We start from the raw sequence: 23130 nt of genomic DNA, 5'->3' as shown, positions 1-23130 counted from the left end.
CTTTGTTCCTCGTTACTATCCGTTTTTGTTAACCGCACAACTCACCTCGCTGCTCCACTATAATCGCATACTAAGTAGCGGAGATTATCAAGTTTTTAAAACAGGACACCCGCTATAAGATAGTCGGAGGGCCTATTTGTTGGTGTTCTCTGTCGATAACATTTGTCTACCAGTTTGAGAGTCTCGCCGCTATGGAGAATGGCGCTATTTTCAAATTTTACGAAGCAAATGATTCTTGCCTATTGCTGCCTATTGTTTCCAACAGCTACAGCCGGAAGAATTTGGAAGTTGTGTCTAGTTAACTTCTTAGCTAACGTCTAGACTTCGAAAAAGGAGGAGGTTACTCAATTCGATCTGTATGTGCCTTTTTTTCGCTTTTTTTCTATGTATGTTCACCGATTACGTCGAGATGGATGGACCAATCGGAACGAAACCTTTTGCATCTTGTAGAGTATGTTCCCGGGATGGTCCCGTGCAAAAAATTTTACATTTCTTTATTAATTATACGATTTGATTTGCGAAAATGTAGGGTGGTGATACCGTCGTGAATTCCGCTGAATGTTAGACATTAGGAACAGTAACGACGCGACGTCGTTACCGCTATCGATTGCCGCTTTCAGATATTTATAAATTACGATTTGGAATGTGACGGCTGACAGAGATAATAACAGAGATAAAAAAAAACTTTAAAAAAAAAATTAAACCGACTTCGAAAAAACGCACTAAAAAGTATAAAATAATTTCCATTTAATATATGTGAATACACACGAACTTAAATACAATACAATCTTTTCAGAGGCGGCGCAAATATATTATTATTTAAATATAAATGTATTAGTATTTAGAACAATTTAAGGATTTTCGTAATTTCCAGTGTCGAAAATTTTCAATTTTGCGCCGCCTTCGAAAAGATTGTATTATTGTATTTAAGTTGGTGTGTATTCACATAAATTAAATGGAAATTATTTCATACTTTTTGTGTTTTTTCGAAGTCGGATTAATTTTTTTTTAACTCCTTCAAAAGGAAATTGGAGAACATATGAATAAACTTCTCTTTATATGATAAACTTCTCTTTATCAAATTGTATTTGTTCGACAGAGGTAGCATAATGTTTTTGGAAGAATGCTACCAGTGGTTCTCAAATTAAACTGTTTCAATTTTTCCAAAATGGATAAGTTGGAGAACGTATATGAACAAACATTTTTTTATGTGAAAACAAATTGTAGTTGTTCGAAAAGGCCCAATTACGACAGAGGTAGCATAATGTTTTTGAAAGAATGCTACCAGTGGTCCTCAAATTAAACTGTTTCAATTTTTCCAAAATGAATAAGTTGGAGAACGTATATGAACAAACATCTTTTTATATGAAAACAAATTGTAGTTGTTTGGAAAGACACAATTACAACAGAGGTAGCATAATGTTTTTGAAAGAATGCTACCAGTGGTCCTCAAATTAAACTGTTTCAATGTTTCCAGAATGAATAAGTTGGAGAACGTATGAACAAACATCTTTTTGTATATGGAACCAAATTGTATTTGTTCGAAAGGCACAATTACGACAGAGGTAGCATAATGTTTTTGAAAGAATGCTACCAGTGGTCCTCAAATTAAACTGTTTCAATTTTTCCAGAATGAAATTGGAGAACATATAAACAAACCATCTTTATAGAAGACTGGTAGCTGTCTAGAGATGACTAACTAAGTTAGTAACTACAACACGAATTAAGGCCCTAGTACCAAACGGTTCTGAGGATTTTTCCGTTGTCTTTGCGAGATCGCGGTTGCAGATCCTGGACCAGCATCGTCGCGGCGGCTCATGGTTCCCCATTTCCTCGACGGATAAAGTGAAAGCCATGATCGAGGCTAGAATGTAAAGAAGTCGACGAGCCGAGAGAGGGAAACCACTTTGCCGTCCAGTTACTCCAAGGCAAGCTAAAAGGAATGTTGAGCGCTGTGTACCGCGAAATCGTCGAGTCCTGAGCATCTCTAGTCATCCGTCGCAGAACAACATTGTCAACGAATCGTCAATGGTGAGTCAATCTTCAACCCTAACCGTTCGCCATCTTGAAATGTATCCATCGCGCGTCGCCCTCTAACCACCCCCAAAACCGTTGTCCTAGCCAACAATGCATTTTGGACCAATTGGTCACAATTTTTATAATTAGCACCTTAATTACTATCTTTGTACATGGGACCAACCGATCATTATCTTTTTGTAATCGGGACCAACTGTATAGACTACTAGTGCAGTCGTAAACACTATCGTAGTTTTTGCAATTCGAAAAGTTTCGATTATAATGTTCTGAATCATAAAATTCCACAGAAAGTTATAAAACTATACTCATTAGTGTCAAATAAAGATTAAAAGGGGATTGTAAACAATCATTGATGGAAATTTGTTAATCGACAATCAAGGATTACTAATGCATGGAGCAAATGTGCATTCGATTAAGCAGCTTTACATAACTTTAGAGAGGCAACGTTGATTATAAAATAATTCTTCCGCAACAGGAAACGTAGTATTGGAAATTTCTACTGTATTGCTATCTTTTTCTGCTGCTAATTTTCAAACTGCAACGTACAGCAGAAAAATTTCAAACTAAACTTTCATATCATAACAGCTACTACAAGAGTGCCGTAACAAAGCTTGAAAAAAATTAAAAAACAGATGTTTTTGAGGGAAACATTTTTTTCCAAAGGGTAATGCAAGTATATAGTGTTCGTTAATTTTTATTTCTATATTTCGTAACTTCTATTCTATTCTTATTAATTTAATGAGCTAAAAGTGGAAAAATATCAAAAAAATAGTCGCATTCAGATACCTTCTAAGTTTTTTATTTTTCAACACATGGTTTCCAAGACGTGCTCTATAAAAAAATATACAACTCCCGTAATTTTGATTATTGCTACTTTGGAAAAATCACATGCCTACTTCAAACGTCAGTAAACATGTGTGCAAATTTCTAATGCAAAAAGTTCAATAGTTTTCCCGGAAAAAAATCCGAAAAATTGGTGAGAAATAGCCTCTGAAACCAGATTACCCCCTCAATGGTTCACTAATAGTTCCCATACTTAAAAACAAATCTTTAACATGTAATTCTGATTGCTTCTGTTAAAAAAAGAATATAGGTACTTCAAATACGTATAAATGTTTGTACAAAATCCTAATGGAAACAGTTCGATCATTTCTCTGAAAAAATTGGCAAAAATTGTTGAAAAAGAAACATCCTCCAAAATCAGAATATCCCCTTTTCACGGGAGAACTGTTTGGGTCTCGTATTTCGCTACCGGTTCGCCCGTTGCCGGATTTGAATACGAAAATCAGGAACACATAGGCTGTCGGCTGCGGGAAGTGTATCTCGTCGCTTGCATCTACTGTGCTCGACGATATCCAAGTGAAAGTACGTCACCGTTCGCGTGAACGTGTGTTCGGTCCGGCCAGCACGTGCTCACGTTCTTTTTTTATAATTGGGGCATCGTTTACATCGCGTTACGTTAACGCCGCACCGCGAAGTGAAACCGAGAGTCCCGGATTCAGTCGAAATTAGTATTATGCGAACAGTTTTTGCCAATTAACATTTCCATTATTCTGCTCACCACGGCCGAGCCATGGTTTTTGCTTTATGAGATCTCGATTTGCGAAACCTATCTCGAGGAATGTAAACACAACATTTACTGTTGGGACCATAATTGAGAGAATAATCTAATGGGCCTAACAATGCCTAATTCGTTCTAGGACCAATTGATTAAGTCCAGGAGTGATTGATTAGACCTAGAAATAATTTACTAGACCCAGAAATAATTTATTCGAGGTTCGGATCAGGCTCGATCTATATAGTTGTTAAAACTTATTAATTAAAGTCTCTTTCTGTCAGTGTTTATTTGGAAACGATCACTTACTGGTACACTCACCCTATCCAACATACAATATTTCTCTGGGAGTGATCGCTCCGTGACGCATTTCCCTATCTGAAAAGTCGGTCGCATTAAACAACGCGTGACAATGAGAAACCGTTTCCTTTTCCCGCGGACGAAAAGCGATCGGCAGCCGACGCGCTCGAGCGGGTTTTCATTCGAGGGCACCGGTGATTGATCGGCAGATCGACATTCCTCCGGATCGTTTGCTTTCTAAGCGGCCCGTGTCACGTGCGCCGGATATTTCTACGCAAACACGTGCAGCAGCGTTACACGCTCGCTCGTGACCACACACGGGCCCGCCATTTACATGTTATAATGCAAGGACTGCGTGCAAAACGCTCGCCTGCTCCCTTTTGAGTGCGTCCCACGCGGCGTAATTTATGTAACAGATTTTCACGGCGCGAGCTGACCAGTAAATTATCTAATCTTGCATGTCTGCAAGTTATCAGCGGCCAACTGGAAAAAGTTCTGGGCCGGTGCTCGCGGCGCTCGTGTCGTTGCACTTGAGAAATTATAGGGATACCTGATCATGGTTGTCGATGGGATAGACGTGTTTCATAGTCTCCTTGCGATCCGCCCAAACTGCAACTCGATGTCTCAATTAATTATCGAGATACGCGAGTTAATTGACTGAGACATTGCTCTGAGTTAGGGGATGCGTGATCATCTATTTTATGGAATATCTCAGGAACTAGTAGAGCTGGACAAAAGTAGTAAAGAAGTAAAAAGGTTGTACCTTTTAGGAGAATGCGAGGATATAAATAATATTTATAAAGATTGATGTATGGCCTAGATACAGGCTTTTTTATGAACACAGGTAGCTCCAAATTAGAATCGTAATTACTTGAATTGAAAATGATTATAATGACACGTAAACGACCAGAGAAGTTTAATGAGCTAGCATTACCGGATTAAAAATACTTAAACCAGACTCGACGTTGCGAAATGCCGCGGGTAACACTGTTTCAAAACAGCCAACTTCTTTCGCTTGCTCGACGCTGAATCAGACGGTAGAAAAAGGATTGGGAATAAGAAGTACATTCGTTTTCACTCAGGTTTGCTTCGAGTGTATGCCGGATCTAATTAACTCGATCGATTTACCTAATATGTAATCTGTGTGTGTCGGAGAAAATAGAATAAATATTAGATATAATACAGTGTTGTTTGTAAACTGCGAATTTTATGCTTTTATGGGCAAAACAAATGAAATTAATTAGGAACAACAGAGTGGTTAAATGGTGATTTTGGGTCGAAATGCACCCAGACACTATTGGACGGTCCAATTTGTTGGAAAGGTGGACCAAAAATTGTATTGCGCACCAGGGATTCAACTTAATAGCGTGAAACCACGTGGAATACAGAATGGGTTATCTAATGGGCAAATGTGAACTGGCTCTTGACAATTGGAAGATTCACGGGGATTGTTCTCGCGACAATGGCACACCGTGGGAACCGCTTTCGAAGATCGACAGACTTACGAGATAACATGGCGATTTCCTAATGTGAGAATTCGTGTTTCCACCATAGATATTTTCGTACATAAATCAAGGTACAATTCAACAATTGTCAACTACACAGTCCACTCGCAATTTTCATTCGCAACTGTTTGCTTTCTTTTCTCATCTTCAAATAAAAACTTTCATTCTAAAAGATCCTTTGAAGGAAAAATATAGCAAAAATTATATTACATCAAATGCGGAACATTCAACAAATATTTAAAGCACTTGAGAATACTGTTGTATTATTTTCAACAAATGCTAAGAATTCTTATCGGTGTTGACATTTTCCTGGTATCGATGCACAAAGGCTCGCACTCTGGTACACCGATGCACCAGAAACCGTCTCGTGACGTCGATTGTTCATGCAGAACTATAGCCAGAGGAGAAACATGCTCTCAAGTATGCACACGTGTGCCCTTGGTCCGCTGAAAAATTTCACCCAACAAAACAACCAGAATATTTTAACCGGCCATGATTTTCGACCTTGCTGACGCACGCTCTGGTATCATATGTTATCGTAAACCCAAGACTGCCAACGAGAGACTAACAAATTAATTATCTGAAATCTATAAAATAGTGGTTTTAATTTATCACGGTAATTTGTGACATCGCAACGTTTCCAAGAAAGAGGATCGAGCAGAAGAGTTCTCACGTTAATAAAAATAGCTTTGTTTAACGTACAGCTATCATCACTTTTCTGTTTAATTTTGAATGGCTTGATAAAAATTTATATTCTAACTCACAATCAGAACCATACGTTTAAAGGTTACGCTACTGACTTACCGTACACTGCACAAGAGATTTCATATAAAAATTCATCTACAAGTAATATTGCGATCTATAAATCATTTTCTAGCAAAATAAACGCTACATAGTATTGTTATTTTTTTGTTTTTGTTTTAAATACAAGGGTGGTGCATCAAACGTTGATTGCGATCGATGGTATAGCAACACAGAGTCACTATCTCCAGTTAACCTTTTCCTCCCGACTATAGAAGAAGACGTTACTAGTTACTATGCATGGGAAAGTGCTTTCCTAAGGATTCTCACAAATGCAGAACGCAGTTTGACCGCAACCATAAGATGTATTACGGGGGTTCCGTGAAATTCTAACTCGATTGATCAATCATAATTATTCAGGGAGACCGTGCACACCTAACTGCTGGGCAGAGATCGCTTTAGCAGCCTCAAGATAAGCAACCTGGTACCGCAATACATTGGGAACGTACTTTTTATTGTTCTTTTTCTCAAGATCGTCCATAATTTCCCGTGTATGCATACGACCAATAAATATTACCATTAGTCTACAGCGTGACCTTCAAACGACCTTGGACTTGGACTTGACGATTGTTAGATTATGTCATTTGAACGCATGCTGCGACATAAAAGACACCTTTCCATCAATATTCAACTATACAAAAATTATTATTGATCTTGTATTTAGCAACCTGTCTCATTTTTTATCAATTTTGGAAAATTCTTTTCGTGTTTATCACTGTATCTATCTAATTTTCTGCGAGTAGAATTTAAAATCAATTACTGCTCATTCATAACAATGCTTAGTGAAATGTCTCGAACCCCGAACAGACACCTGTAACAGAATTGAATTACAAAATAATTGTTCATGAATCATTTTTCAACTAACAAGCCAATAATCCCAGCTTTCTTCTTGTGAATAAAATTGAAACAACCACAGGTTCAGAGATTAAAAGGACAAACATAGGGTAAACAGAATCTGTCGAATCAATAAGAAACTAATTAATCAGCGATAAAGAGAGGCTGGCGATGTTCGCAAGGAAAGAAAGTGACAGTCGGTGAAATTCGTCCCGCAACGAAATGAAGAAAGGCGAACAGCGGGCGTAGGAACCGGTCGATGGTCAGCCAAATGACCATGATCTTGGATGTTGTCCAGAAATCCCGTTCCCCATTGATGACCGGTTTCACCGTGCTCGAGGAAGTGACGGTGTACGCAATTATGTGTGACCGTGAGTCGAGTTTTTGAGACACGCGGAATGCCGAACCGTATATCTCGTGCTCTTTGAATTAAGTATGGTCTTTGATCAGCGAAAAGTTCGATAGTCTAATGGATCATTTAGAAACACTAAATTCGCTCAAGCTAAACATCCCGTTTTAATGGCACAGTCGTGTTATGGGACTTCAATCAGTAATCTTTAACTCAGAAATAAATGATAGTTATTTGTAAACATTCAGCAGAATATTTCTGCCATTTGTCCATTTTAGAAATACGAAACTTCGCTTGTAAGCATACGCAAATTTATTTTGCATAAACATCTGGTGTCTGTATAAAAACAAACATTTGTTAAGTCGATTGTGACGAACATAAGTTAAATATGTATTTCTCCTTTTAACAATTTTAACAAGTCGAATAAATAATATAGCAGCATTCTTTAAATCTTGTAATATGTTCATAGAATTATATTATATGCATTCTCTGTTGTAAATGCATAAAATCCGCACAGTCTATTAATTATTATAATTGCTCCAGTGTTTGGAGAAATGAGGAGCGAGTTGAAAAATTGGGAGAAGTGGGTTGATTTGAAAGTGATCTTGCCTCGGAGATGTATGTATTTTGTAGAAAGTGCCAGCGGTTTGTGCGGTTTGCCATAACTGTCTCCAGACGCTGAGAAAATGGCGGATCGATTGGTAACTTATAGCAGTGGAAATTAGTAGTTGTTTCGAACAATTATTAATAATGTAAGTAATGAAACTTAATCGTTAATTATTCATTCAGAGTTAAATCTGTTTAAAATTGTAAAGGGATGGCGGAAACATGGTTCTACCGCCATTACGAACGTTCGTGTGTTTGTCACGTGACGCTCAGCAAGTGAATTCCCCGGAAGCGATTCATCACCTCGTCGCTATTTCGATAAAATTCGTATAGTAATTCATTAAACAGGAGATTCCGCATAATCAAGTGACACGAGATTCCTGTGTCAATCGTACACAGGTCGTTGCCGCCTCTTTCAAGGTCGCTGGTACGACCCGGACGTATTTTACAATATGGCGAAACGATGGAAGAGAAGCGATCGAGTTTCAATTCAAAATAGATAAATTACTGAGTTCTCCTTGAACATAAGCATTTGCGGTCGGACAATGTGGAGTGGACCTTCCGCAACTTTTGCTAAACATTTTCAACAGAGTATGGCCTCTGATCAAATTGTTATTAACAATTTTCAAAAAGCTTGTTCTAAAATATGGTAAAATAGCTAGGCACGCGCGGAGTGGATCAATTATTAATTTTTTAATTTTCTGGGATTCACCATGCGCTGATACGTTTATGTTAGTGTCGATGAGACAGAACATGATCGTGTGTGTGCTTCGAGCAAACGAAATTTAAATGGACATTAATTTGAAGTTGCAAAATACGAAAGAAAACCTTATTATTATTATCCATTGTTATACATAAGAACATTAATCCCGCAATATAAAATACTAATGTAAATTATAGATACAAACTTTTCAGAATCTTCGTTAAAGATAAGAAAGAGAACTCGCACAGGTAGGCCCGTCGTCGAAAATGTCGATAAAATCATGGAAATGATCGAAGTAGACCGGCATGTTAGCAGTCGTAGCATCGCCCAGGAGCTAAAGATCGACCCAGGCGTGTTTGACATGCCTGGTCTACATGATATCAGAATGGCCTCAAACAGTGCCAGGTCCTGGAACCTATCTCAGAACCTACTTAATGTTGTAGACTCCAAATTTCAGGAAATTACTGGTCCATGATCATCGATCCCACAGGACAATAATATTCCCGTTGAATTCACGCGGAAAGTTTCACGCAATCGACATAAATCCATGGTCTACGTTGCTCCGGGGAAGTATGTGAACGCCTTGGGACACCCGTTCACTTTTTCTCGATGAACCGCGCTGGTCTTGCGCTAAACGAGGAAATGCAGGACATAAGACCGATCGGAACGAGGCTCTAGCCTGTTTCGTCGAAATTCTTGCTCCGTGCCCGCTCAATTGTATGAACTTCTACTACTTTCTCGCCGTATGAAAGCGAATTCTCTTCGACGAAATTTCAATAGAAAAACCGCGTTTTTACGTCAGTGTTATTTCGTTTGATATAAAATTGCAAACCTATAGAAAACAGAAAGGTATATTTTAATGATCGATAACACACGTTTCTCGATAACGATTCCAGAACCGTTATTGTGGCCTCCTGGCTTAAAAATTCCAGACGCGAGCGAATGGCAAGGCTCGGATAATGAGATTCATCCAAAATAATCGTTTCGATCTTTCGGGAGGCGAGAAGTCGAAGCTGGCGAATGTCGTTAACGAAAATTGAACGAATAAATGATTGTCACCGTTCCACAACATTATGCGAAACATGGATGTCTCCATTGAATGTTCGTAGAATTTATTAGCATGAATTCGGAGCCGTGTGTTTGCATATTTCATGGCGTGACCACGTCGCTGACTATTTTATGTAGATACGTTACAGTAATTTTTTTGCAATTCATATTTTTGCGTATTATAATTTGTTATTGATAAATTGCCAAAACTATTAATTTAATTGTTCATCGATGTTATGGATTAACGAGAGAGAGAGGGAGAGAGAGAGAGAGAGAAAGAAGCAACTCTGAGATAAGTTTTATTTCAGTAATGGTGTAAACGCAGAAATTGTTATATGCGGAGAATTATTATGGGTTCACGCAGTGAACATTTTTAAAAATAGAAAATGATCGACACCTTTGAGCATTTCGTTTCACAAACGTCGAACGACGTGTTAATATTCAGCCACCGTGCATGCAACATTAAGTTAACGTTTCTTTGAACGTGTTCTACTTGAGCATGCGGTGTTATGGTTGTGTGGGGTTGTAATTGTGAGGCCACTCCTTGCAGACGTTGCGGAATGGTTCACTTTGCTCATGGTAGTCCTTGGAGCATGACACATAGGGATTTTGGTCTTTAAACTATTCTTTATCGTTGCAATAATAAAATTCTATTATACGATACTAATGATTACAGCTGGTTGATTAGACTAACGACATTGTCCAACACCGTTCCACAACTACAGTTGGGTGGTTCTTGTAGAGTTTTTCGCAGTGATACCGAATCTGTTCTTAATTTTTTTCCTTGACGCACAGTTTTTGAGAAACATGACTTTAAAAAAAAAACATATTTTTCAACTTTAAACAAATATTGTGGTGTTATTATAAAAGATATTGAATTGTTCTTTAGAACAAAAGATTCTGTAGACTTTCCCGAATACAGCGATATCCAATATTAATACATTATGATTGTTTAAACATGTTTAAACAATTTACAGCGGTAAGCGCCACTGGCGGCAACTCATGTCGGGCGAAGATATTTTGCTTTCTGGTTCGAAAAAAACGTCGACCATGCAAACTTGAAATGGTGGTTTTTCAAGATAAAAGTCTGCTGTTTGTTTTACCGCTGGACCCTTATTTTCTGAGATAAATTGAAAAATATCCTCAATAATTGGTGCAAAAGTGGTGGCGATTAGAGTTGGTGCAATTGAAAAATGTCGAAAATTAAGAGAATTTGAGAATGTCAATATAAAATGATAATTAATATCGATATAGTTAATATTTTTATTATGATCTAACTTCGACGAGATGTAAGAATAATAAAAGTAATTCTGCAGGCATAAATGGTTATGATTTTCGCATTATTGGAGCGTTCCACGATGGAAGCTCGTGAATCGAGGATTGCTCGCACTTTTAACTGCAGGCGAGCAGATTATGCGAACACCTTGGTGCAATATCTTGAGAGAATACTAGTGAAAGGGACGGGTTATGAACTCGCGGTGCACTTCTGCCAGCAGCTGCATTTTATTCACTTCCACAGCCAAAGTCTAATTAAATTTAATCTAATTAAATACCATAAACTTCGCTATAAACCCATATTTATTCAAAACTAAATTTAAATAAAAAGATCAATCAATTGAAATGTAAATATAATTTTATTTATTTGATTTTTATTACTTATTCAATTAAAAATAACAAAATGTGGACTGTACATATCTGTATAAATCGTTTCTCCTGTTCGAAATAAATACAGTGAAATTTACCTTCCGAAACCGCAATAATTAGGTTCGCGGTTCCCTGTGTACATTGAGCAAATACGTTTGCGTAACGCAAACATAGTAATACCGTCGATGCACGGAGAATTTTCGATTACGAAATTCAAGGACGTGTTGCGACAACAGAATTTCGATGACGAACTTTTTAAAAATAGTACACCGTGTATTAAAAATTGCAATTTACATTGTTTCTTGGCGGTAAGATGCTATTTCTGCTCGCGAAAACACGCGATTCGCTCGCACGATGCATGAATGGCGACTGCGTGATGCACGATCTCATCTCGCGTGCGTGTACCGTTAAAGAAGCCAACGAAATTATTGCATAACAATGGCGTTGGTAATCGGTTAGCGCGAAACAATAGTAAAAGGCGATACCGTTCCACGATGGATGCCTAACAGCCATGACAGGAATTCGTAATTTTCAGATCGACTCGACGAGTTACCAGCGATATCGATCCTGATTTTCGAAAACCCGAATTTTTCGAAAACGTGAATGTTGATAAGCCCATGAAAATTTGAATTTATTTTCGAAATCATTTATGTAATTACTTCGTTTCAAATTACTTGTATAATAATCAATTTTCAATCAATCATGGAACATATTCTTCACTATTTGTGTGATATTCAATTATTACTTGCTTTTGTAATATTTCATTTTCTTCAAGTACCTATAACTTCAAGTATAAATTACAATTCTTCTACTTTTTTTGAATATTTCAACTCTGCAGCCTTGAACAACGTGCTCGACTGCGTTTTCATAAATGTCTACACTATTTTTGGGGTCTTATCGTAACATAATATGTATGAACTTCGAAAATGTACACTGCCATTGGTAATTAATTAAACTTCGATTGATATAACATTTCTCGAATCTCTTTCTGTTTCAGATTAAGCATTCAGATCGAACAAAATGCTTCTGAAAGACTTCTTCATCGTCATATCCTTGGTATACGGTAAGTGTGCGCAATTCGACAATTTTATCTTTTCCTTCAATCTCTCCTGAAGGTTGAAGATACAGAAATTCGCGACAATTAATTGTAAAATAGTGTTTATATGAAAATTGATCACCTTGGGAAGCTAGAATAGTAAAGCGAACGCTACGGCTGGCATAGTGGGTGTAATAGTTGCTTTTCTCATCACGTACGATTCCTCGTGTAATTACAAACGATGATTCTATACTGTTTTCATCGGTAGGTTTCAATATGGACGCCCCAGGCGTTTCTTTATTACCAAATGGCTACACTTTCCCACACTTGCCACGTTCTAGACAGACACACACACACACACACATGCACACGTATGATTGTACACTCTTCCCACAATGTGAAGAACTTTAATTTGTAAGCAATGCCGTGCACAGTTTGTTACGGCATCGAAAAAACTGTGACACACCCTCCTTCTACGAAATTCACTATGATTGAAATTTCAGGCTTGACAGAGAACGTAGCTGTCGTTGCTTCACAATAAAAATTATTCTCGATCTAATCTCTGTGCTATATTCCAGGGATGAGCAACCTTTTTTTTACAACGGGCCAGCTACAAATTTAAAAATGTTGTTTCCGGGCCGCATGTAAGAAACTTATGATAATATCATACAAACACTGAATGATGAAATCAAATTATCTCTTTATTAACACAATAAACCTAGTATAAAAAATTACAGAAATAAAACACTCATTAATAGAAATACCATTAAAAAAACGACGAAAGATATAAGTGGGAAATGATTATTTAATGAGGAATTTGGCATTGCTTCTTTGCCATCGATTGGTCCATGTTTACAGATATAGACGACACAGCAACACGCACGCAGCTTTCTAACTGTACATCATTTAATCTCGATCGGTGATCGCTTTTAATTATTTTCATTGCGGAAAATAATTGGTCGCAAACATGGGTGCTTCCAAAAAGTGTCATTATTTGCTTTGCATGTGCGCCTAATCGTGGGAATTTTTCTAAATTCATGTAATTTTGATAGAAATTATGTATGTCAACATATTGAAATTTATTTTTCAAATCCGTGTCGCTTTGTAAATCTATTAATTACATTTGTAACTCATCCGGAACTGTTTCCACGTCTATATTAAATGGCGAAGAAAAAATGTTAAAACTGAGAACGGTTTATCCTGACCTAAATATTTTAAATCGCGATTCAAATTCCGTTATCAATTTTTGTAAATGCTGGGCATATTTTCGGGTTTCCGAAGGAGTTTCGTGTGCAAAATGTGACGTGTTGTTTGACAACAGATGTTTGTTCCAAATTTTAGGTTGCTTTCAAAAGCATTAATTTTATCAAACATGTTATGAATAAACTGGCGTTTTCCTTGAAGTTCCATATTTAAGTTATTCAAATGCTGGGTTATATCGACGAGAAACGCAAAATCACACATCCACTCTTCATCTTCGAATTCGGAAAACGGATGTTCGGTAAATGTGCATTTTGTAAGCATATTTTCAGAATCACCTGAGTATATCGAAATGTTAGTGAAATTGAAAAAACAATAGGAGTGTCTCGAAGAGAAAGAAACACTCTTTCTATTGCTTTTTTGCACAAGATTCTACGATCATTTTTTCGCTTTTTGGAGCCAGTTAAAGTTAAAAAGCCCGTATTTATTTCAATGTTGAATAACTCGAATAAAAAAAATCGCACAATATTCAACAACCACACAATTTACACAGGAAAGATAGCCCTTGCAACTGATATTAACGCGATTTATCAAATAAATTAGTTTCTCCCCGTGTGATGTTCCAAAGTTTCACAAAATTTTTGTTAACCGTCAATGTTGTCTTCATCTCGCTATAACTTTGTAAAAAACCAACATAGCAACAATTTGAAACAGGGCATCTGAAACTAGAGGTTTCAGGCTTTCAAACCATTGTTTAACAATATCGATACGGCAATTTTTAACGGAGTTATGATCACGTAAAGTGGGATTAATTTTTCGGGTTCGCACAAGTGATCCCTTAATGCTTTTGAGGAGTGTATATTATAAAGTTTGCGTGTGATTAATACTATCAGGTGTCGCATTGTAGTAAATGCTTTCGATCATTATGCAAATATCATGTCTCCAGGTCTGGTATAAAGGGGTAACGTAATCTCGCAGTATAGAACCATAACGTAATGCGTTACATAAAGGTGTTGCGTTTTAGGATTACGATTCTTCGAACAATCGATTGTTTATGAGACGTAAACGAGTATGCGTTTCACTTTTAGTTACAGAATGCGCGGCCCAAGTTTACAAGAGCCACTCGACCGAGTCAGCGGCAGTCATCAAACCGGCGGTTGTAAACAATGATTTTATTACACAGACGGTCTACGGTTTCTTGGATTTCACTACCACCATTGGTAACACCGTTATGGTGTTCAGTCCGCAGAGCGCGCCTCCTACAGGTAACAATTACTATAGAGCACACCATAGTTGACCACTTCATTTTCTATTTCAGTTTTAGCGACTGTTGCCTATCATTGAATATGTTATTTAATAGTTTCATACAAAACACCTAGCGAATGTGATCTTTATTTATTCAGAAATATCTTTGTCGATTTTTGTCGAAGGTGAGACTGCGGATCGTTATGTAAAATAGATATTGTCCAACTTGACTGCAAGGGACAGGAGATAAATGACAATGTGTTCCTGCTAGAAATATTTTCAATACGTTGGAAATGATGCAACAATTTTGTTAGCCTATATTTTGATCATGAATGCATCAAATCCCATTACACAATAATATTGTGATCGTTTTATCAAAATCGAGGATTTGAATACAATTGCAGTTTAAACAGAAAAATTGTTCGATCACATATGTATAATAGTTTGCTTCCACAAAATTGAAGAATTTTAATGAATGATTAAATGAATAAATGGATATATTTATTAGAATATTATATCATTAGATGAAACCATAAATAAAATTCTATAAATTAGATTATAAAAGGCTTCTCTGTGCAAATAACTAGACATTGAAAAACCACATAGCTGGCAACATGAAATATTTTTTAGAAATAATTCGAGATAATAATCATTCGTCGTTCTTTCTGTTCCAGACAGCGAAAAGGGAAAGAAGAGTAGCATTTCGATTATTCAGACGAAACCGAGCGAAACGTTGGAAAAAGCAGCTCTTGATATCCAACCGAGCAAAACGCACAAGAGCCACGCCGAGCAGGAAACGAAAAAGCAAACCAAAGGCACGAAGATCGTCGTGAATTCCGTAATCGAGCAAAACGCCATTAATTCCTCGGAGGATAATAGATTGCGGTCCCCGAAAAGCCAGGTGAGCCAACGATCTTGCCCAAGAATCGCTAATTGGGAGCCTCAAATTACCTGAGAGAAAAAAAAACGCCACAACTGTGTGTCGTTATTCGGGAACTTCATGGGCGATTATAATTAGACTGCAGATCCTTATAGAAAATGTCGATTGTGAGAAACAGGATCCGAATAAAATTGTCGTTCTTTTTTTAATAATTCCAACTAAACATACACTAGACAACACACATTGGCATTCCCAAATTCTTTTAATCCTTTCACCGTTTTGTATTTCATCTACTGTTTCTTTTACTACTTTACTTACTATTTTAAAGAAATATTTCCTAATTTCCTTAAACTCTAACGTTCTAAGTTTGTTGTAAAGTCCGCAGCCGAATTGTAACAATTAAAATGAATTATTAATGGGATTAGGGATGGGATCAAGTTCAATATGTACTCACGAATCCGAGTCAAGTTCAATAACCAAGTTTCATTTCATGGGTTTCGATTACTACTTAAAAGCAACAAAAGTTTCAATGATTATACTTGAAAAGTATTCATCGTATAATAATAAAAAAAAAACAACAAGACAAGGAGGGTCGAACTGTGCGACAAGGACAGACATACATAACTTCTCCAAAATTTGTTAATAACTAACAATTTAAGCGTCAAACCTGCATAAACCTGAAATGGGAATGTAGCCAAGGCTTCATTTTACATTCTACAATCTTAAAAGTTCACCAATGAAGTATTTAAAGTTAGTAAATTAATTATGAAAATGTTACTTGTCAAACTATTCGAAGTTATTCGCGAAATTTCGTCACTTCCGTAACGCTAGAAAATTGTAGCCCCCTCAGCAAAGAAATTTCACTTCAAAAAATGTAAACAGACGCCGCGCCGGAACAGCCTTACGTTGCCACGGAGCGTGCAAGAATACGGAAATTCGTAAAGATATTCATAAAAATTTCGAAAGTTTCGAAACTGTTCGACCAAGATTCGAGTATACCTGCAAGTATTATTTATGTTTACCACAGTACTTGTAAAAAGTTCGAAACTGTCTGGCAAAGGTTCGAGTATACTTGGGAGTACTATTTTTTTTTTCGAAGTACTTATAGAGAGTTCGAATTCCATCAATCAAGGTTCGAACCTGTTTGCGAGGTACTTGATCCCATCCCTACTATGTAGTCACTATCAGACGGTAACAAGCGGTTATACAAGCCGAATTAAATTAAGATAAAATCAACCAGGTAAAACTGTCGAATAAGAGAAAATAATGGAAACTTGTTTGTAAGAATGGTCGATATTGTTCGGGACGATGTGTAGTGTGCGAATTTATGCAGAGAAGCGTATTTCCTGGATTTTCCAGGTAAAAATCTGTTCGAGCAGGAAGCGCGGTACTTTCCCTTTCGCGAGGCAGACTTTTCCGGTTCTATTTACCAATCCATATACCACGCGCACGCACCTATGTACCCGCAAGATTTCTACTTTCAAACGGTCACGTAAACTTCGATGCGAACGTATGCTTTTCGAACGGCCGCGTGACTGAACAATACTATTTTTTCGAGAACCGTTCGAATCACGACGGCAATTTTAGTGAATTTTAGTCCACTGTTTCGCAGGAGCTGAACACAAAGATCCAGTCAACGACCGCCAGCGCAGTCGTGTCCTCGCAAGTACACGCGAAACCGAAGGACGACGTACCCGGTGTGAAAAATAACCTCGCAGAACCCGAGTACGACTTCCTGTCGAAACAACCGGCGGAAATCGTCGACGAGACTTACAAGGTACATGAGAAAAAAGAATCGATTTCACGAAGGTCGATCAAGGAAGTAAGGAGTAATAAAAAGTACTATGCTCTGCATACATGCAATTAGCATTGACACAGATTGTTCTGGCGCCGACATCAATCTGGGCAAGGCGGCTAAACCTGAATATCTAGTTCCCAGCGCTGCAAATTGCTATATTTCTAGCGAAAATTTCATAATTAAAGTTGTGTTGACCGCGTTATACTTGGCACTACAAATAAAGTAAATGAAGGGTAAAATATAAATGATAGGAAACACTGCCATCAAATCATAGTGATTTATTCCAAACGAAAAGTAAAAGATCGTGGCCTGGATTTAAAGGTTGGCTGGATCCAAAGTTAGGCGTAAACGAGGCCTAGACTAAAGTGATACAGAACAATACCTTCTTAACAAAATTGTAGTAGTATAAATCAGAAATTCATTAACATCGAGAATTTAAAAAATCATCTAGTTCACAATTGTCTAAAATGAATGGTTCTAAATGAGAATAATAACTCTCCTACAACTCAACTAACTTGGTCTGAAAGTCTGATCACGAAAGTACAGAATTTCACAGCGATACAAAAATTCAACATTGTTTTCTAGAAAAATAGTTTTTCGTTGTTGCAGTTGATTAATTTGAGGCCCTCTTCGAAGGCTCACGCAAAGCCCAGGCCTACGGGTCGACGGGAGAAGGAGAATCCCACAGGATTGGTCACTAAGCTCGGTGGCACAATCGTCAAAGACGGTCTTACAACCGTGCACGAGACCAGCGTGATCGGCACTTACATAAATGGGAAGTATGCACAGGTGCTTCAAAGTTCCTCGAGGATCCTTCAGGGTACGCCACCGATTCCTGAAGGAAAAATTCGACCGTCCAGCACGCAACGGATCTTGAAGACCATAGGGCCACAGCAAGGAAAACTAAAGCCGCAATTGGAACCAACACCGACGAACCACCAGGAAGAATCGTCGCTGCCGTTGGAAGTTCTGTTTAGCGCTCCTGCTGGTAACTTGAAATTCTCTACAGAAATGTACTAAACCAATTATGGCTGAAAACCATTGGTTCAGACGATATTTTATTGAAACATCTCCCTGGATAATGACTTTTAGATGTGAAGGGCTTAGAACTGTTCTGTAAAGAATTCCAAACTGCATCTACCAGTAGATTCGAAAACATACGATTCTATTTAAAGGATCCACATGATCTCCACATGACCTCTACATGCAGATCCACCTGCCACGTGTTCGCCAAAAAATTAATTTCATCAAATTAGGCACTTCTATCGCCAAAACTGTTCTGAATATACTCGAGGGTTTATAAACGGAACACCCGATATAGGAATACATAGTTGTAGCATGTATAGAAAATTCTAGAAGCAATTCAGATCGACAAGCTTCTAAAAGCTTCTAGAAGCATAGTTTGTAGACGGCCAACGTGAGGTAGCAGAGGCGACAATATCTGGACGCCTGCCGAGAGGGAACGGGAGAGTGTTCCTGGCCGCTCGTCTCGACAAGGAAAGTACGGCGATAATACCTGAACGCCTTTTCGAGCGAGAGAGGACAGAGCACCTTCTGGTCGTTGGTATAAAATACCACGGAACCCCTAGCTAGAGTACACGTGTGATGAGAGAGAGTTTGCATGTTTGCGATTTATAATTCGAGCAATTGAATAATTTTATATACCTCACCTTCCTGTACCCACGTTCCTAACCAAAATAAATTTGTTTGTCCAGCATATCCTGTTTATTCCCTAACGTTATGGCTACATAGTCAATTTTATCTCGCTTTCCAGGTTCCTCGGTCCGAAGCACACGGAAAAATGCATCTCCTAATTCCGCGCGGCCGAAGTTCCGCAACAAGATCAACGAAGACTATGACAGCGGCGAAGTACAGCCAATCAAACCGCCAAAAAACAGAAGCAGCACCACGTCAAGGCCAGGCTACAAGTAAGTATCCCTGCGTCATCCCTCGATATACAATATACATAGTTGCAACGCGACCATTAATCAGCAGACAGTGAATCTTCATAAAATCCGCTGTCTATCAGGAACCGGACTCCGTCTACGACGACGACCGAGTCGCCTGTACCACGAAGACGCGCCGGCTTCCGGCCCAGCAACCAGCCCAGCTTGCCGTCGAAGCAGACCCCTAAGCCGAAGGTCGAACAGCAAGCAACTAGCCCCAACACCGCGCCGAAGTTGAAGCTGCCGAGAACGCAAGGTCGCTGGTCATACAAGACGACTCCTAAACCTAGAGTAATTATCCGGAAGCAGGTCGACGATGATGAAGTACGTTCCACGCCGGAAACCAGCACCACAGAGGGTCCATTGAACCTTGATGACAAGACTACTGCGGCGTCTGTGTCAACGTCAACGACAACGACGTCGTCAACAACCGGACAGCAGGTAGCTGCCCAGAGGAAGATCCAAGAGATGGTCAGCGATGAGGAACTGGATCCTAGTGAGAGCGAGGACGTAGCCAGTGTCAGTGTCCAGGACCAGCATCCGGAGCAGGCGCTCCCTGTTGAGACGATCAATGTTGAGATCTCCACGGCCGCCGATATCAACAATGCGTACTTTGAGATCGCTACTATTAAATCGCCATATACATTCCAGGTGAGTCTATGGATAGAGATTATTCCAGAGAACCATTGTCTTAACTATTGATCCTCTATGCAGGTTGGAACTCTGAGAAACACACGGTACATAACTGTCACGTCGACTCAGAAGAAATCATTCTCAACGCCGGACCCCACCTCAACGATAGCACCCACCGAACCCCTTACTGAAAACTTATTAGCCAACACAGCGGCAGCTTATGAGACAACATTACCCCTTGACTCAGCAGTAGCAACCCTGCCAGCCATATCTCTAGAGTCAGGTCAAGCTACTCCTCCCTTAGAAACCCTGACAGAAACGTTCTCCACCACTCAGACTCTCTTAAAGACGCATTTACTGCCAGTAATACATGGTAACAGCACGACCAAACTTAGCTTAGTGCAAACTTATAATATCGCCCGAGTGGTTACTGCCACAAAGACGCTACCACCAATGGACATCTATCAGTTCATCCCCAGCAAAGCTTTGAACGAGTTCAACTCAAAGTTGGACGAGGCGGGCAGTGAACTGCACTTGGAGTTGGACGTTGGAGACGACGATAGAGATGACGAGGACATCCCGAAGAGGATTATAGCACCTAACGGCGACATAGACTCTGACCTAGAACCATTCAAGTCCATATCCTCCTCCAAGGTGAAACCAGAGGCCTCCAGCAGTTCCATAGAGCCGCAGCTGACCCCTGACCAACTGGCTTTGCTGAAATACTTTGGACAACAGCAGCAACAATCACCGCAGCAGGTGATCACCACGTCGCGACCAGTCGTTGTTTTGGAGACCGTCTACGAGTCCCACGTGATCCCAGTGGTGAATAATGGAAATACTTTGTACTCGACACTGTCAAGGCCAGTGGGAACCGTGCCAAGAACGTCTTACGAGTATGGAACATCTACTATTGCACCTGTTCTACCTCCACAACTGCCTCCACAGCTGCCCCCGCAACTGCCTCTGTTTCCACAACAGCCACAGTTCACTATCACTAGTGCTCCACTGGTTACTCACACCCTGGCCACTGTTTCCGAATCCAAAGTGTTGAAGTTGACCTTTGGAGCCAAAACTGCATACACTACCCTGTTCTCCAGTCGTGTGGTGCCTACTGAAGTGACCACTTATGTCACTACCACTGTTCCAGTGCAGCCTACTGTCCCTGCTTTCCCTGGTTACTATCATCCACCACCAGTTGCCTATCCACCTTTCCCTTTTGTAGGGTAAACGTTGATTGTCTAGGGTCTTGGTGATTCGAGGAGGCTTTCGGCGTGCTGTTCTGGAAGTTCTACAGGTTATATGTTGTATGATGTGTACTGTAGTTAGATTTTGGAAAGAGATTGTGGTATACGGGGCGAGTCTCGTAACATGACGACTTCACGTAACTCGTGAGTTGTTTGTTTTGTACGAACAGAATTTTTTCAAACAAATGTTGCATGGATTCCAGGGGGGACATACAGTGATGTAATGTGTTTTTTGTTACGAAACTCGCCCTGTAGTACGATCATAGTCACGATAGACGTCCAGTAGAGTTGTGCATTTTTTAAGCATATATTTCAGAAACAGCTGGTATATCGAAATGATAATGAAATTGAAAAAACAGAAGAAGTGCCTTGAAGAGAAAGAAACGCTCTTTCTATTGCTTTTTTGCACAAGATTCTACAATAATTTTTTCGCTTCCTGGAGCCAATTAAAGTTAAAAAGCCCGTATTTATTTCAATGTTGAATAACTCGAATAAAAAAATCGCACAATATTCAACAACCACACAATTTACACAGGAAAGATAGCCCTTCCAAATGATATTAACGCGATTTACCAAAAAAATTTGTTTCTCCCCGTGTGATGTTCCAAAGTTTCACAAAATTTTTGTTAACCGTCAATGTTGTCTTCATCTCGCTATAACTTTGTAAAAAACCAACATAGCAACAATTTGAAACAGGGCATCTGGAACTAGAGGTTTCACGCTTTCAAACCATTGTTTAACGATGTCGATGCGGCAATTTTTGACGGAGTTATGATCACGTAAAGTGGGACCAATTTTTCGGGTTCGCACAAGTGATCCCTTAATTCTTTTAAGGGATTTGTCTTTAAGGGATTTTCTTTTGAGAAACAAGTTACTCAAATTCTATTTATTGGATCACCCTATAGTTGACTTGGTTTGCAGTAAAATCGTTAGGAACTTTCGGGTCGGTGCCTGTAAGTGTTTACACAAAGTGATGATCACGATAGATGTTTAACCAAAATTGACACCAGTGACAATGGCAGTCATTGAATCGAAATTTCAAGCTCTTTTGGTTTCAATGGGGTTCTTTGCTACCCAGAGATTTAGCATTTTACTGTAACATTATTTAAGATATTTAAAAAGTAATGCTTATCATGATAGTATTAGTATTTAATATAGAAAAATATTCAGATATCTTTTTTCCATTTGATACAATTAGCAAATAAGTTAATTGTGTTGTTCATGTATCGTGGTGTGACATGACCGACACTTTGGGAACATATTAACCGCGACGATAAAGAAAAATTGTAAAAATATCTATGGTATAGTTTGGAAAGAATAAGTACAATATTAAGTATTTTCGAATAGTGTCATAGACGCAAAGACTGATTACCCTTAAATGAAACCATAATATCTACTATAGGTGCTGAACGAATCTAATTCTCGTGAGGGCTTTGTTTAAAAATAATTCTATTATTACTAAGTCGAATGAACAATTAAAACGTACCATGTCGCATGACGATACATATGAAGAACATAAAGATTATAATTAATTAATTTAGTTTCTTTTACTTTAAACTAAAACTTTACAGCTGCTATGGCGGAGATTTCAAATCTTCGCAGTTTCTTCCATTTAATTTCGCCTAATAATCAACTCTAATCAAAATCACACGAAACTAAAAAATACAACATTGTCGTTGTCAAAATTGAATATAAATCTTGTAAATAATCATACATCATTATTTTGTTTTATTATGATAAATCGAATGATTACATGACGTATAA

General features: G+C 38.5%; 1 protein-coding gene across 2 annotated transcripts; it reads left to right on the top strand.

Moving 5' to 3' along the window:
* The first annotated feature begins 1669 nt into the window (after positions 1-1669).
* Positions 1670-21829, top strand: LOC143217802 (uncharacterized). 2 transcript variants are annotated; one of them, XM_076442429.1, is made up of 9 exons: positions 1670-2031; positions 12379-12444; positions 14706-14882; positions 15537-15763; positions 17340-17519; positions 18150-18528; positions 19315-19468; positions 19570-20137; positions 20201-21829. In XM_076442429.1, the coding sequence occupies exons 2-9, from the start codon at positions 12402-12404 to the stop codon at positions 21347-21349; spliced, it is 2877 nt and encodes a 958-aa protein (XP_076298544.1). In that variant the 5' UTR covers positions 1670-2031; positions 12379-12401; the 3' UTR covers positions 21350-21829. The 2 variants fall into 2 exon arrangements, with proteins under 2 accessions (XP_076298544.1, XP_076298545.1); XM_076442430.1 differs by having other exon boundaries at positions 1674-2031; positions 17355-17519.
* Positions 21830-23130: the final 1301 nt, after the last annotated feature.

Source organism: Lasioglossum baleicum, chromosome 18, assembly GCF_051020765.1.
Source record: "Lasioglossum baleicum chromosome 18, iyLasBale1, whole genome shotgun sequence".
NCBI lineage: Eukaryota > Metazoa > Arthropoda > Insecta > Hymenoptera > Halictidae > Lasioglossum > Lasioglossum baleicum.
Note: the sequence above shows the minus strand (reverse complement) of the source record. Positions and strands in the feature narration are given on the sequence as shown.

Excerpts from the sequence above, each read along its gene's own strand:
- LOC143217802 (XM_076442429.1), top strand. The coding sequence starts at position 12,402 with ATGCTTCTGAAAGACTTCTTCATCGTCATATCCTTGGTATACG. Across the intron at positions 15,764-17,339 it reads TGCGGTCCCCGAAAAGCCAG|TCCACTGTTTCGCAGGAGCT; the intron begins GTGAGCCAACGA and ends AGTGAATTTTAG. Across the intron at positions 19,469-19,569 it reads ACGTCAAGGCCAGGCTACAA|GAACCGGACTCCGTCTACGA; the intron begins GTAAGTATCCCT and ends GCTGTCTATCAG.